This window comes from Tauraco erythrolophus, chromosome 19 (assembly GCF_009769465.1).
Source record: "Tauraco erythrolophus isolate bTauEry1 chromosome 19, bTauEry1.pri, whole genome shotgun sequence".
Taxonomy (NCBI): Eukaryota; Metazoa; Chordata; class Aves; order Musophagiformes; family Musophagidae; genus Tauraco; species Tauraco erythrolophus.
This window is the reverse complement of record NC_141483.1, coordinates 13724910-13740619: the sequence shown is the minus strand read 5'-3', so window position 1 is coordinate 13740619 and position 15710 is coordinate 13724910. Positions and strand designations below refer to the sequence as shown.

General features: G+C 54.6%; 2 protein-coding genes across 2 annotated transcripts; both read right to left on the bottom strand.

The window, feature by feature from the left end:
- Positions 1-1902: 1902 nt before the first annotated feature.
- Positions 1903-3036, bottom strand: B3GNT4 (UDP-GlcNAc:betaGal beta-1,3-N-acetylglucosaminyltransferase 4). Its single transcript, XM_009985160.2, has one exon. It carries the CDS (start codon positions 3034-3036, stop codon positions 1918-1920), a length of 1119 nt encoding a protein of 372 aa, XP_009983462.1. The 3' UTR covers positions 1903-1917.
- A 1034-nt stretch (positions 3037-4070) lies between these two features.
- On the bottom strand, positions 4071-11638 carry LRRC43 (leucine rich repeat containing 43). Its single transcript, XM_086623656.1, has 12 exons — positions 11543-11638; positions 11173-11448; positions 10781-10891; positions 10503-10642; positions 9667-9905; positions 8734-8912; positions 8234-8357; positions 7876-8015; positions 7626-7715; positions 7146-7349; positions 6521-6608; positions 4071-4233 (listed from the first exon to the last, which is right to left on the bottom strand). Exons 1-12 carry the CDS (start codon positions 11636-11638, stop codon positions 4073-4075), a joined length of 1848 nt encoding a protein of 615 aa, XP_086479782.1. The 3' UTR covers positions 4071-4072.
- Positions 11639-15710: the final 4072 nt, after the last annotated feature.

Below are 15710 nucleotides of genomic sequence, written 5' to 3'. Positions count from 1 at the left end.
TGTTGGGGGTTAGCCCGTACACCTAAACCCGCAACAGACATGACATCACGCTCTGCATTATGTTCCTGAGTTTGCATTTGGAATCACCTAGTGGATCGGAAAAATGCTGCCACAGCAGTTCATAGGGTACCTGCTCTGGCCAGTGTCTCCCCTCGAACAAGCCGCAGTGCCCAGAGAACAGTGCCCAGAAACTGGGTTTTGCTGCTGATACGCAGCCTTGTTCACAAAGCCAACATGTCTGAAACTGTGCAGACAATTTCTCAGGTACAGCTGACTGATCCCTGTAGGGCTGCTGTGAGAAGGCGCAGGAGCAGCTGAGGATGGACACACAGACACAGGCTCACCCCTTGGAAGAGGAATTTTTTTCAGACACATCTGGCACAGAAACAGCTCGTGCGAGAGGGGCAACTCCTGCCACACAGTCCGGCTCATGCTGTGGGGTTAAGCTGGAACTACACCTGGTGCTTTAAAAAGCCGAGGCAGCAAGGGACACTCTGAGACAAGGACCAGCAGTACTGCCAGAACTCCCCTGGCCGGAGGTCAAACAGCGCTGCACCACCACGCTGGAAGGCAGGGCACCCAGCCTGCCCTCTGAGCTCACACCTCTGGTCTCGGGGATGCCCTCTGCCTAAGGCATCCAAGCAAGGACCTCCTGGAAGCTCTTCCAGGCACCTCTGAACGCCCCGGCTCGCATCTGGTGGGCAGCAATGACAAGAGCACAACACAAATTACTCTGATGTCTGTAATCACGCACTTCCTCTCTGCCCACGACCTTTTCCTAAAGCTTCCGGGCCGCTTCCTGCTCACACAGCGCACAGCAGCTCCTGCTCCAGCAACTGCCACATCCCAGTTTCACAGTTGATCTTCCCTCAAATTGGCGACTCCAGTGCACTCATGGATTAATTGCTTCCGTATCAACACATCTTGTCTAGACAGGGGCAGAGAACGGAGCAGCTCACTGCAAAGGAAGTGGCAAGTTTCCATTGCCACATAACCTTAACCTCTTCAATACCAACGACTCCTTAAAGCAAACCCCCAGCACCAGATCTAAGCCTTCTCTGGCTTTGAGTTCCCTTAGCTTTCAGGCGACCCAAGAATACTCCTGTGAAAACACTTTTCAAAACTATATTTTATTTATACCCAACATTACAACGACAAACCAAACTGAACCCCAAACACCTCCCATACAACATGAAAAGCTACAGCCACTGCAACTACCGTGATTACTCAAGACATACTGCTCCTCTCAAACCCAATCAGAAAGCATTTGTGCAAAAGCTTCCAGTGCAAGTAAACGTGTGATAAACTTCTGTAAAATCCAAAGGGCTTGAGTCAGAGCCCAGTCACTTGGATCATCGTGCTGGGTTAAAGCAATGCATTTTTGAGGCTTTTTTTTTTTCCCCTACTCCACTCTCTTTCTCCTGCTGTCCAGTAGGACCTGTGGGACTGCTGGCCTGGGACAGCGGAATTGCCATGCAGTGGTCCCAGCAGCACACACTGGCTTTTCTGCCACTTTTTCAAGTAATTTCAAGTGTTCTGTCACCCATTAGTCATCAGCTTTCCTACGCAAGACTGAATTTGCCCAGCAGTCTGACACCAGCCGTGGTGTTGCAGAGCCTCCATAGCAGATGTCACCTCGTGCACGTCCCTGTTGCAGTTGTGACTTCCTCTGGCTCCAGTCTGGCTGGGAAGAGCCAAGCTGAGTCCCCTGTGCCGTGTCTCACCAAGCTACCAGCCCCGTTCCCTCCCTGTGACAATTCAACTGCTTCAGTAACCCACCGATAGGAAAAGACTTACTGCCAAACAAACCCCTACGGCTCAAGTACAGTCTGTTAGTAGAGGACACGTTTCTACCACAACCTGATTTTTAGTTCGCGTACCCTGTATCCGTCACCAGTCACCATCCTGCCGTGCTCATCAGTAGCTTCTTTGCCAGCCCCTTCTGTAGCTGTGTGTCACTGACACCGCGCACCTAATGCTGTCATCCTTTACCAGCGTCCACATGATCCACATCTCGGTTGGGTCTAGTTTGTGCACAACCATCAGCTCTTTGTACAAGCATGGATCAAAACGATTGAAAGGTCTCTGGATCCCGAAAGTTTTAAAGCCAGCGTGGTTCTTTGGGGTCACTGCCATCTTTGCCAGACACATTCCCACAAAGACGTCATCTATTGGGAAGAGCTCCATGTCCTCTGCGATGCTCTGGAGGTGGCGCACTGTCTCTCTAGACATCACATAGCCCCCTCCACCTGCATAGAGAGGATAGAACGGGGCTCTGTACATGGGCTCTGGAATAAAGTATTTGACCTTGGTGTTCCTGATGGGCCGGGCATTGGCGATCACATCCCCAACAAAGAGATCCTGTTCAGGGTCCAGTTCTTGGAGGAACTCAACAATGTTATAAGTGTTGACAAAGACATCATCATCGCCCTTCAGCACAAACCTGGCATGCTGGCAGTCCTCCATGAACCAGCGGAGGAAATGCAGCTCCTTGAGGGTCAAATTGAAGAAGTTGTCAACAAAATCCCACTGCAGGATGTCGTCAAACTCCTGGCTCTCGTAATCCAGCAGCTGGTACAGGGGCTGTACCTGGACTTTGGGCTCCGAGCGCCCTAGAAGAAATACCAGTCTGATGTGCTTGCCACCGAGGGAGATCTCCTTTCCCCACGTGTTCCTGATTGCAACCCGGCGGTCTATGTTGATCGGGGAAGACTTGATCGCCAGCAAGAGGAACGTCTCCTTGCTACACCTGGAAGGCTTCAGCAGGACCGAGAAGTTCCGGCAGTGCTTGTACGTTAAGAAGACGCGGTGAAGCTCCGGAAGGGAGAGAGACAAATTGGCAAGGGTCAAGTTTGGCAAACACTTGCTGGGTTCAGCATTGCCCAGAAGCAAAGACTTCAGTTTATGATTCACTACATCCACTTTCTGGTTCGCTGATGGCGCTGCCAACTTTGCCTCTTTCTTCACGTAAAAAACCCCCATCAGCAGCGTGATGGAAAAGGCGTAAAGCGCCAGGATTTTAATCCGGGAGTGCATGGCAAGCTGCGGTGCAGAACCCGGGCCCTGCACGGTCAGAGGAAGACAAACCGTTTTTGAGCCAGACCCGCACACTTACACTTTCCACTCGCGCTCGCAGCACTGCCACCCCCGCAGCCACGCGGGGACGGAGCCCACGACCCAGCCCGGGCAGCCGCCGGGACGGGGCTCGGCCTTTCCCCTCGCGGTCGTTCCTCGGGCCCCAGCAGGGCAGGAGGTGCCGGCGAGGACGGGAGCGCTGTGCCGGGCGCGGCGGCCGCTCGTTCCCGGGAGCGCTCGGGAGCCGCCGGGGAGCCGCACCGGCCCGGGGAGAGCCCGGCCGGCCCGGAGCCCGGCGCTCCACGGTGCCCCTCGGCACAGCCCGCTGCAACCCCCCGAACCCGAGCTGCAAACCCCCCACCCCGAGCTGCAGAGCCGCCGCCGCCGCGACTTACCGGGAGCTGCCACCGCCACGCACCGCCCCGGCCCCGCCCCGGCCCGCGAACCGAGCTGGAGGGGGCGCGCACCGGGCACCGCGCACCGGGCACCCGGGGCAGCGCACCCTGCACGTTGCACACCCATGCTGCACACCAGATATTGCAGATCCAACTCTACACATTGCACATCCCACCCTACACACCGCACGTTGCACACCCACCCTGCACACCACACATTGCACACCCACCTGCACACCACACATTGCACACCCACCCTGCACACCGCACACCCACCCTACACCCCGCACATTGCACACCCACCCTGCACACCGCACACCCACCCTGCACCCCGCACATTGCACACCCACCCTGCACACCGCACACCCACCCAGCACCCCGCACGTTGCACCCCCACCCTGCACCCCACACATTGCACACCCACCCTGCACCCCACACCCCCACCCTGCACACCGCGCAGCAGCCCCTGCAGAAGCTCAGCAGCAGCCCCAGACAACCACGAGCCCCGCAGCACCTCCCAGCTCTGGCGATTCAGCTAAACCAGGGTCCACGCAGCATCCCCCTGGGTTTTAATTCCCACTCACTCTTTTGCTACGGACACATTACTGAGGCTTCCCCACCACCATGGCCACGCTCTCCTGGCTCTGAGTTCTGCCTGCTGAGGGCCAACGAAGCAGCTGCATCTGGAATTGAACCGTCAGTGGCGTCGGCTGCAGCCCTCGACCCTTCTCCAGTTCAGCAGGCTCTTTGTTTTTTCTTTTTCCTGTGGAAATTAGTAAATCTGTCAGTGTCTTGACAGAGTAAATCGCTCTAAGGGCAGCAGTGCGCAGGAGGGGGATGCCCACTGCGTTAGCACCGACTTCCGGGCCTTGAGGGAAAATCTATTTGAATATGACTTTAGGTAAGAAGCCCAAAACTCGTCTTTAAGCTGTCAGTGGATCTGAGTGCAATTTTGCTTTTTGTTGTTAAATTCCCCAGTAATTCCTAGGCAAAAAGGAAAGATGCAGAAACAAATAGTTCCAGGGATCCCGGAAAACCAAGTGAGGGGTAAAATGAGATCTACGTGAGACTACTTCCGACGACATCCTTCAATGTCTGGGCAAATTGTTTGCTTGAGACAAAGCTTGCTGCCTTTCCTCTTTGAGCTGTCTGGAAGGGATCCCAACTCCTCTGAGAGGACTTATTATTTGTGTGCATTTGCCGACTGCGGGATGCAAATCAGCCTCAGCTCCCGGCCGTGAGAGTGCCGGTCCCTACACAGCCTCGCCGGACACATGGCTGCAGTGGCACAAGGGCTGGGAGCCCATCCCCAGTGCCTCAGGACACGGCCGCTGCCACAGCTCCGAGGTGGTACATGGTACCCAGGTGATGAGCAAGTGCCAAACGACCACGGGGCAATTTGGTGACTCACGGAGCAGCCAGGGCTTGCAGTCACTGCGTGCAGCGGCGCTCCGGCACCCACTTGCCCCCCCCAGCTGTGTCTGCCACCCTGGCTGCAATCAGGGTGTACTTGTGAGTCACGAGGAGCAGCAGAGCGCTCGGGCACGGGACACTGCCAGCACTGGGCGTAGCGAGCTGTGGGAACAGCTGATTTTTAGCCACTACCTCCTTGAAACACACACTCAGCAGCCTTGCTGCGCTGCCAGCCAGCCTCCACTCGCAGGGGCGTAAGGGGACACCAAATTAAGCACGAGTCTCCAGTCACTCTGGGTTTCCTGCATCAGCAGCGGCTTTCTGTGCACCCAGCACCATCTCCGGCCACACAAGCCCCTGCAGAAAGGGTTCACTCTCACTCGAGCTGAAGGGAAGACCTGCATGCACTGACCACAGGCACTGGGGTGGAGAGGAAGCAGAAAAACACCACTGCTGAAGTTCAGCTGTCTGACAGCAGCTCCCTGCCCCAGTGACAGTCTGAGCATGTATTGCAAACACACCTCTTCTCGTGGGGAACAATAATTCAAGGAGTTTTTTCTTCCTTTCAGGTAGCTGGGAATGCCTCAGGCTTCCTCGAGCACAGACACAGCCGAGGACTGCAGGGTTCTGAGATCCTCCCCAAAGATGGGGACCTCGCCGTGAGTGACAGGGCACTGAAAACCATCCTGAAGGACTTGGGGAGGGGTTAACTGCTCTCTTAAATCTGACTGCAACTAAATCCGATGCCAGAGCGGTGACACAAGGCTCCTTTGGTAGCTCTGAGCTGTGCTGCGGAGGCCTGGCCCTCTCCATGCTCTCCTTGACCCATGAGCAGCTTTTCAGCGTTTCCCTGCCACCCTTTCCCTTCCCCACTTCCTCCTGCTCTTGCATTACCCTTCCGATGTGCTGGCACTGCTATTTTTGTAGTCAAAACAAGATATTGCTGGAAAAATAACCTGCAAGAGGCAGAACAAGGTTTGTCTCCAGCAGTTTAAGCAACGCTGCTGGCTGACCAGACCGTGAGCTCCGCACTGGGGAGGTGGGGGACACCCATCAGGGGTCAGGGTGGTCTCCTCATGGGTGATGGCAGACCGGGGTCTGTTCCTGGCCCTGCAATGGGCTCCTGGGGCACCTGGGGCTCTCTGTGCACCTCAGCACTAAACCACAAAGAACAGTAATCCCCTCTGCAGAGTGCTTTTGAGATGTGAGTTGGAAATGGATGAGGATCTTATGTGTCCCAGACAGCACTGCCTCCAGCTGCCCACGCCGGCCCGCACCACCAGCCACATGTGGCAGCTGACACAGTGGGCATCTCCCACCCAAAACTCTGCTTTGCCCTTCTCCTCTGGCACGCAGAGCACCTGGCTGCAGGTGTGTGTTGCTCCCCGGGCAGCCGGCAGCCCACCCTCGGTGCTTGTTCAGACACTGATTCAATAAAGTGTCCGGGCATGTGTCTCACCCTCCAGCCCACGCAGTCAATGGATGTATTCACAGCCCCAAGTTCAGGATGTGAGTAAGCGCCCGGCTCGGCAGAGCTGGCAGCGTGCAGGGACCTGCGGCTGCCTCCCGGCCGGGCACCACTGCTGTCTGCTCTCACACACGCCACCCTCCGCCCTGCCAGCTCCAGTCTCTGTCACCTTTGGCAGATGCTGTTGTTTTCCAGCTGGCCTGACTTTCTCTCTCTGCTTTTGTTTTTTCACTCTTGTTTTTGCCTTTTTTCCTGTCCTGTGGAGAGAGATGTTGCCATAGTTAGGCTGTGTTGAAATTCACTTCCCGCGTTCAGTCCTGTGACAGCCATCACCATCTGGGCTCTGTCACCAGGATTTAAAAGGCTAAGGAAAGGGGTGAGGGTAAGCAGGAGCACAGCAGAGGGGCTGCTCGGAGAAGACTCCAGGAAACAGAAAGTGTTGGTACAGCCGGTGCGTGTTGCTATGCTGAGAGAGAGAGAGCATCAGAGGAAGCATGGGGGGTTGCTTTCACATTCTCAAATGGAAAAACAAACTCATCTATTTCCCTAGGCCCATTAAAAGTAGCTGTACTTACTGCTAATTTCAACATTAAACAATGATACCAGCAGTGATGGATGATGCTTAGGTAGGACTATTTTGGCCCCATTTTATGGAGAGAAGAACCGAGAAATGGATGGGAGGGATGCCTGGGACAGCAAGGGCAGAGCAGACTGCATGGCAGGACCCCCGCCTGCAGTGCTGCCCCTCCCTGGCAGCCCTGCCTCACCACCCTGCCCCGGGACACATTTCTTACCTTCTCCAGACTCGGTGGCTGCAGTGGCTGCTCAGTGATCAAGATCCCAAAGTCACACACAGTTGCCACCAGGTCCTCGGTGGCCAGCAGGGTCTCCAGGGTCACCTTCCCAGTGCCCAAGGCCCTCCGAATGGGAGGGTCGGTGCGGAGTTCACATGGCTTCTTCTTCCTCTTCTTTTTCTGCTTGTCCCTGGGCACAGCAACCTGCAGGGCACCAGCATGAGGACAAGCCTCAGCAGAGGACTGGGGTCTCTATCAGACAGCAAGCAATCCCAACCCAGCCCCTTGCCCGCCACTGCATCAAGACTGAGATGTGTGTAAAACTGCTGCTGCCTTCCTCCCATTGCAAGGGAGGACTTCGGTGGGAGGTCTGAGATGGAGGGGAGATTCTCTGACACCCCCGAGATGGGCCCTTGTTCCCTCATTATTATTTTTGCAGCTCAGATGGTCTTTGAACATCATTTTCTCCCAGCATCCTACCTTGGCACCGTCCTTCTGCAGCCCCTGTCCTGCCTTCCCCTTTGCGACTGCGTTTTCTTCTGGATCAGCATTGACAGGCCATGAGACCACCTGCCCGGAGAGAGGAGCTGGCACCGCAGCAGCTGGGATGCCCGAGGACCCTGGCCCGGGGTCACTGCCATCCCAGGCTGCCTCCCAGAGGGAACACAACACCACTGCTGAGCCTCCCAGCAGCTCTTCCCCCTTTCTTACAGTGCCACCACATGCTCACCTTCTCCTCCACGACAGAGATGATGGTTCCAGCCACCAGGTAGGACTTCAGCCTCACTAAGTCCTTCACCGTGTGTTCCTTCCTGTAGCTGCAGTCAATGGTGTCCGCCCAGGGCTTTCCAGGCGTGACAAACACCTTTGCTGTGCAGGGACACAAAAAAGGTCTGAGCAGAGACCTCTCCTTCCCGAGGACAGAAAGATCCCAGGGACACAACTTGTGCCAATTCATTATCCATCGGTCTCAGTTACAGCCCAGGTGCAGCTGATGCTGCGAGGGACATCCTGATGCCACCACATGCCAGGAAGAGCCATAAACCTGTCCTGAGCAGTGGGGCAGGGAATTTATAATTCCTCATTACCAGAGTGTGCCTTGGGCTCCTCCGTAGCTGCAGTCTCCTGCTGACCATTTGTTTCCCTTGTGTCCCAAGCAGAGCTGTCCACATCCAGGGTGGCCATCGCGGGATGGTGATGGATTTTTGTCACCTGGAACAGAGAGGGATCTCTTGGCAGGGCATGTCTGGTTGTGTTTGCATCAGGACCAGGGGGCAGAGCTCTCTTTGAATTCCCACTCCCCAGCCCACCCTCTTCATGGGAAGAAGGGGCACCAGCACCAGGGAAGCGGTCTGCCGGATGCACTCGCTCGTACAGAGCAGCACTGGGCTCCCCAAGAGGGACAGGGAACGTGGCCAGCAGGGACTTGTCCTGCCAGACGTGGCCACACATGAATGCTGTCCCCAGTACTGCCGCTGCCCATGCCAGGTCCAGTAGAAACGGTCTCACTCTGCAGCCTGGAGGTGAAGCCTCCCTTGCTATGGCCTGGCACTCCCTGTTGCTTTCAAGATCTCAACTAAGTACAAACCTCAGTGCTGCTACCGTCCTCGATCTCCTCTGCCTCTGCAAACTCGTACGTCACACAGTAGCTGTAGGTGATCACTGGAGCCTCGGAGCCAACCTCCAGCTTCTGACAAGTGCTGGGATCAGGGACTCCCTTGATTTCCCCAATGCTCACAACCACTCGTGCTTCACTTCTGATCAGCTCTAAAAGGAAGACAATGTTGCTGTGAAGCTGAGGCGTGCTCCTTCCAGAGCAAGGAAGGCACAGACCAAGCCAAAGTCTCCAGGACGCCGTGTCCCACCACCTGGCATCCCTCCCTGTCACCCTGCACTAACGCTGTGACAAGCCACTGCCACATGGGGTCACTCCAAAGCCATGCAAACATCTCCTACCTTGGTTGCTTTGCCTCCCTGGTTGACATTTTAGACTCCAAAGAGCACATCCAGCACATAAACTCATTGAGTAAGGGCCATCAAGACGGGCTTCCCACCCCCAGCTGTCCCCAGCCCCCTGCTGTTGTCCCAGCTGGGGACATGCCACGCTGCAGAGGTGGCACTGCTTCGTGCAGACAGCGCAGCACCCATGTGAGCATCTTCCCCAGTGGAGATACTCCTCTTTCAGCAGCTCCAGAGGGAAATGCACAGTTTGAAACCAGATGGTGCCCAGGAAGCAAAGATGGGCGCAGGCCACGACACCGAGGCAGCGCTAGGACTAGGTTGTTCTTGCAGCCTTTGGACCTAAGGCTGAAACTACCTCGATTGTGATTACACTGCTGCAAGGTCCTCACTTGTACTGGTGGGGTAAAAAGGGACCGAGAAAGATCTCCGTTTGAGGAGAGGCAAGAAGGAAATCAATACCAGATGCAGCGTTTGCCCTGAGGACTCCTAGCTCAACCACGACAAAACCACCTCCCAAATCACGAGGTCAGCACAGACAGGTTCAAAGGCGAAGGCTCACCTAGCTGCCTTGCCAAACCGTGGAACCGGTGCCTCTCGTCAGCGCCTATGTGGATGTCATCGAGGACGCACAGCTTGGGCAGGCTGTCCACCAGGAAGCCTCTGTAAGTGGGAATGAGAGCCAGTGGGTTCCCTTGGAGCACCAGGACACGGAGCTTCTGCAGACTGGACAGCTGGGAGACCAGCCCCGGCAGATCTGTGAAGTTGTTAAAGCTCAGGTCAAGGGAGACAAGATTTGGCCTAAGGAGAGAACCCAGAGAAGAAGGTTAAACAAGCAGCATCCATCTGAGGTTAGAGAGCTACTGCCCTGGCTCAAAAAAAGAAACAAAAATTGTGTTTCCTCAGCACAAACTGGGTCAAACTGGGGAATCCAATGGTACAATCTGAAGAGGCCAATTCCAAATTCCTGAGCCACAGGGTCCACTGCTAGTCTGACCCACAACTCAAAAAGATGTTTCTTTAGTATCCATTAACCATCCCTCTGCATCATTCAGTAATGATCCTTCCCAGGGCGGACTCCCAGCAGGGGCTTTGGAAGGGCATAGAAAAAGGAAGCTGCCCAGGGATATGGGAACTGCAGTGGGCAGAGTGGCAAGGCAGTTCTCCAGGTGATCTCCCCATTCCACATCTTGGCCATGGACCAAGACAACCTCTGAGCATGAGAGAACACAGCAAACAGAGACAGACTGCTCTGCACAGAGGTTGGACACAGAGCAAAGAAACAACTCTGCTCAATGGCTGCAGTTTCTTAACATGGGCCACCTCAATGGCTTGAGGTCACTTGTTCCCATCTGCCCACCTCCCTTCCAGGAGCCCACATTCAGCCTGCAGCATTACCAGAAGTCCGCAGTGAGGTGCTTGTCCTGCGACAGGCCGCACAGCCTGTTGTATCCCAGCCCCAAGTGCTGGAGCTCTGGAGGAGGCTGAGCGCACAGGTCCTGCAGATCGGCCACGGCGTTGCAGCAGAGCTCCAGGACCTGCCCCGGACAGAGGGAACAACAGACACCCTTTGCAATGAGCTGTTCCTGGCACTTCCTCGAGCTGTTCAGCTTGCATTGCATTCCAAGACAGGACCTCCTTCCCCATCCTGCCATTGTGAGGCATCGCCCGCTCACCTTCAGCGTCCGGGGCAGGTTGGCTGAGGTTATCCTGCTGATCTTGTTGGCGCTGAGTATGAGCTCCTCCAGCTGCTGTAACTGCAACAGACCCTCGTCGACCTCTTCCACCTGCAAAGAGTTGGGTTTGGCCAAAGTGTCCCTGAGCCACCTCGTGGCCAAGGTGACATGGACATGTAGTGTTGATCCACGTGACATACGTGTAACGTGGATTAGTGCAACACATGGGGTGGGGGAGCCAGTAGCTCTACCCCAGCTGCAATAGTGGCATCTGGGAAGACCCTAGGATGAGGAAGGTGTCATTTTCCCAGGATGTCTTCCCTCTCAACAGGAAGACATGATTTCCTACTCAGGAGATGGGTAGCTTTGTGGGCACCAGTAGCCTCACTTACTCCCTTGCCAACGATCCGCAGGGACCTGAGGACCTGGAAGATGCTGGAGTTGCGGATGAGCTCGGGTGCCAGCACAGCCATTTCCCGCAGGTGCCGGTCCTGGGGGCTGCAGTCCGGTGGCAGAGCCCAGGGGCTGTGCCAGTCGCTCAGCAGCTCCATCAGCGCCTCAGGGCTCTCCTCGTCCGGTGGAATGGCCTCCTCCTGCCCAGTTGGGTCTGCCCCCAGCCCTGGCCAGCCTCTGTGGGGGCTTGTGCCTACATTGAAGTGGGACTTGTTCTGCAGAGACAAACAGAGAGGAGAGGCATGATAGCCTTGCAGACCACAGATCCCCCCCGCCACGTCCCATGGCCGTGCCCCCCTGGCCCCCTACCCAGCTGCCAAGGCCACAGGGGAAGTCCTGCAGCCCCAGGTGCCGCAGGTGCTCCCGAAAGGCAACCCAGACACTGCAGCGGCCGGGTGCTGCCATCCAGCCCCAGCGTGGCAGGGAATTCCTGGCTCTGGAGCATGCGTCCCTGTCGCTAGGAGATGGCAGGGACGCGGATGCCCTGGAGACCGGCACCAAGCTCTGCAAGCAGGGCTGTGGAGTGAGCCTGGGATGGCACCGAGCTCCCCAGGCTGGGAATAAATCCCTGATCTCTCCCTGGGCTCTGGGAAAGGGAGCAGACGGCCTCATGCAGCATTTGCGGGGTGCAGGATCAGCACTGTCCCCTGGCCAAGGACCTGTGGCATGGCATTTGCCATTTCACTTATCTACATCCTGAGTGTCACTCAAGTTTCAGGGAGGAAGCAGGCAGGTTCTCAGTTAGCTGTAAAAGCACTACGGTTCACTTGCGTGGAAGGTGCTGCTGCCACGGCAGTGCAAGGCCATCGGAAAACAAAGTTCACAGCTAAAAATACCTGCTCCTACACTTGGAAAAAGTAGATGAGCCCCAGGAACAAAAGGCACGGCTCTGTCTCGGGTCAGATTCAGGTCTCTGTGCTCTGAGGTTTATTTGCTTTTTTCCAGTGATAGGTGTTGAGGCAATGGCTCCAAATTGCATTTTAGGGAGCCTACAGAGCAGCTTGCGTCAGCAAAACTTCACCAAATGAATTGCAGATGCTCTGTGGCATCTGGCGGTTATGTGGTGGAAAGCTGAACGTCCACTCGGGCCAGGTTTTACAGGACGGATGCAGATCTGCTCCCTTATCAGCTCAGCAGCTTATCACAGCTGTGTCAGATAGGAAAGGGTGTGCAGAGCATGCACACACCGAGAGATAGTGGCATGCCATGGAGTGGAATAACCAGGCAAACTGCTATCCTCAGCTCGGTAGAAAATGAAGTCAAATCTTCTAAAAATCTTTGAAAAAGCACTACCAGTGGTTGAATCGTGTTTCGTGGAAAAGCCAAGCTGTAAGAACGCTGCTTCTCTTATTTATATCACTGTTACAAATAACTGGGCTCCATTGCCGTCGGTGCTGCACAGAGAGATGTTCCCTGCTCTTGGAGGAAGAGCGGCTGTTATTCCTTGTCTGTCCACCCTGGCTGTACCCATCTGGGGCAGCTGGAAGGGGACTGACACTGCCTGGTGCTCAACAGTCTCTTGGATGCACAAGCTCACACACCTTCCACACATCTTGCAACACTCTGTGGGGCACTAACCAACTGCATCTCTTTGCTTTTTTGGTGCTTCCAAACAAGCAAGATCACCCTCCTACCTGAAAGTAGACATCTGTATCCATCACTGTCTTTGTAGGGATGTTCCTAAAGAACACCCTGTACAAAGAAACATCTCTCTCTCTCCCCCCATTTTACCCTCAAATAATAAAAACCTCAAATAAAAGAAGCATCTGCCAGAACTGTCCTTTTCTGGTTCTTCTCCAGCACTCTGCAGTACTATCTGCTGCCTCACGCCACAACAACTCATTCTCTTTCTTTGCATTATTTAGCACCTGGGAATGTGGGTCGTGCAAGAAGAAATGCATCCTGGTGGGACGGCTGCATCCCTCTGCTTGGCTGGCCGGGGGTCCCCCGCAGCACGTGGCAAGAAACGTGTTCAGTTTGTGAACATCCCTTATTGCAGCTTCAGGCAAACCACTGAGGCCTGAAGTTACAGGCTGGTGGGACCTGAGCACCACATGGTACAGGGGAAACGTCCATCCCCGTTTCAATCCTTGGGAATCAGTTCATTCCGGAGAACAGTCCTTGTACCAGTCCCAGGTGCTTCAGAGGAGTTCATGCGCACGCTAAGCTTGCTATTTTCAGAGACAAGATTATTTCACGTGGAAAAGGAGAACTGATTATTTTGACATCAAGCTGTTGTTCCCTGGAAGTTTTCTGGTGACTTGACAAACACTCATCTTTCAATCTAAGACGGTCGTGGTTTAGGCCCAGCCAGCAACTAAGCACCACGCAGCCGCTTGCTCGCTCGGTGGGATGGGGCGAAGAAAATGTAGCGAAAGACTCGTAGGTCGAGACAATGACAGCGACAGACTCGACTTGGGCGAAAAAATACCAATTTAGTTACCAATCAAATCAGAGTAGGGTAATGAGAAATAAAACCAAATCTTAAAAACACCTTCCCCCCACCTCTCCCTTCCTCCCAGGCCCAAGTTTGCTCCCGATTTCTCTATCTCCTCCCATCAGCAGCACAAGGGGATGGGGAATGGGGGTTGCGGTCAGTTTGTCACACATTGTTTCTGCTGCTCCTTCCTTCTCAGGGGTAGGGCTCCTCGTTCTTTCCCTGCTCCAGCGTGGAGGCCCTTCCCATGGGAGTCAGTCCTCCATAATCTTCTCTGACTTGAGTCCTTTCCACGAGCTGCAGCTCTTCATGAACTGCTCCAGCGCAGGTCCCTCGAGAGAGGTGCAGTCCTTCAGGAACAGACTGCTCCAGCAGGAGCTTCCCATGGAGTCACAGCCTTCTTTGGGCACAGCCACCTCCTCTGGCGTGGGGCCCTCCATGGGCTGCGGGTAGATCTCTGCTCCACTGTTAACCTCCATGTCTGCAGGGGCACAGTCTGCCATCTCACCAGGGGCTGCAGGGGAATCTCAGGTGGGACAAGCGGGTGCTCTGGGAGTGGGAAATTTCAGAGCACTCCCTAAGTCTCAATTTAGAGGGAACCAAGGCCCTTGACCGATGCTGCCAAGCTGCAGGGAACTGTACGGGAGGCTGAGGGCAAGGCTCGAGCCCCCTCTTCTTTCTCCTGCAGGTTCCCCAGCAGTTTTTTGTTGTTTTTTTCCTCTTCTTAAATATGTTATCGTGAAGGTGCTACCACCATCACTGATTGGCTCAGCCTTCGCCAGAGGCAGGTCAGACTTGGAGCTGGGGAAGCTTCTAGCAGCTTCTCACAGGAGCCACCTCTGTAGCCCCTCCACCGCTACCACAACCCCACCGCACAAACCCAACACAAGTACTTTTCAGGCGTACCTTTTATCACAGAGGTGGGAAGCACAAGTCTGTACGTGTCTCTCTGCGTTTTCACAAAGGTGAACGCTCACAGGGGTCTCCTCTGCCCTCCTTTCTGTCCTAAACCATCAGTAGGTCTGCAGGTCCTCTTCTGATCGCAGCCTCATACCTGTAAATCTTAGGAACAACTTTACTGCTTTGGCAGAAATTTTTCTTGGCCCACGGCAGGAAGGTTGGAACTAGATGATCTTTAAGGGCCCTGCCAACTCAAATCTATTCTATGATTCTATGGCATGTACGAAAATTTCCTGCATTTAGTTACTGGAAATCAAAAACAGGCTCAGAGGAGTTAGAGAGCAGGGTGACAGAGACGGGGAGGTGTGATCCTGGACATCTTCTGCTGGGTTACATTAGAGACAGGGTCTCGCAAACATCCAGCGAAAGGATATAATGCTGACCTGGGAGCCTGACCTGCCTTGCACACCAGCTTTTTCATCGCCAGCGTTAGCCCGCTCTTACACTGACCCTGCAGGAGAAGGTTGGTGGCTTTGGGCACCAATGATGTCCTTGCCTGCTCCAGCGGTGTCTTTTAAAAGTGAGTTTATGTTCTAAATCCTACAATTTGGGGAGCCCAAGGATTTAGATGGGATATCTGCACATCCTGACTCCTAGTCGAAGAGATGATACAGGACACCATCTGTATCAGTCTGAAACTGCATCTAGATCACAATCAGTGAAGACGCATTTGAACCAACTTTTGATGCAATCTTTCGAAAAAGAAAAAACCCCAAACTATCACCCTCAGAAAAAAAAAACAACACGCCATGGAGGAGCCAGTGACGCAAAACTCCACGGTACTTAAATGCGGGTTGGCGGTCCACAACTACAGCACTCCAGGCAACAAGCAGCTCGAACCCCAACGTCCAGCCAGCTTTCGGCCAAGTCGGCTGCTCTCCAAGCCCGCCATGAAACACCGAGCAGGTGGGTGCGACTTAACCTTGCTACTCATCGTAAGGTTGCACTGGCTGATGTTCATCACCAGCTCAGCCACTTAACGTCTATACGCTTTAGAAATTTAGCACGCTGCACAAAATCAGGAAGTTTTGCAAAAATGACATCGACGTTTGAGACTAATCTTTGCATTCTTTCCTTTTC

Bases quoted from the DNA above. Each gene is read 5' to 3' on its own strand.
- B3GNT4 (XM_009985160.2), bottom strand. From the start codon at position 3,036: ATGCACTCCCGGATTAAAATCCTGGCGCTTTACGCCTTTTCCATCACG.
- LRRC43 (XM_086623656.1), bottom strand. From the start codon at position 11,638: ATGGCAGCACCCGGCCGCTGCAGTGTCTGGGTTGCCTTTCGGGAGCAC. The intron at 11,449-11,542 runs GTAGGGGGCCAG...TTGTCTCTGCAG, and splicing joins CCTGTGGCCTTGGCAGCTGG to AACAAGTCCCACTTCAATGT. The intron at 7,350-7,625 runs GTAGGATGCTGG...GGTGCCCTGCAG, and splicing joins TGCAGAAGGACGGTGCCAAG to GTTGCTGTGCCCAGGGACAA.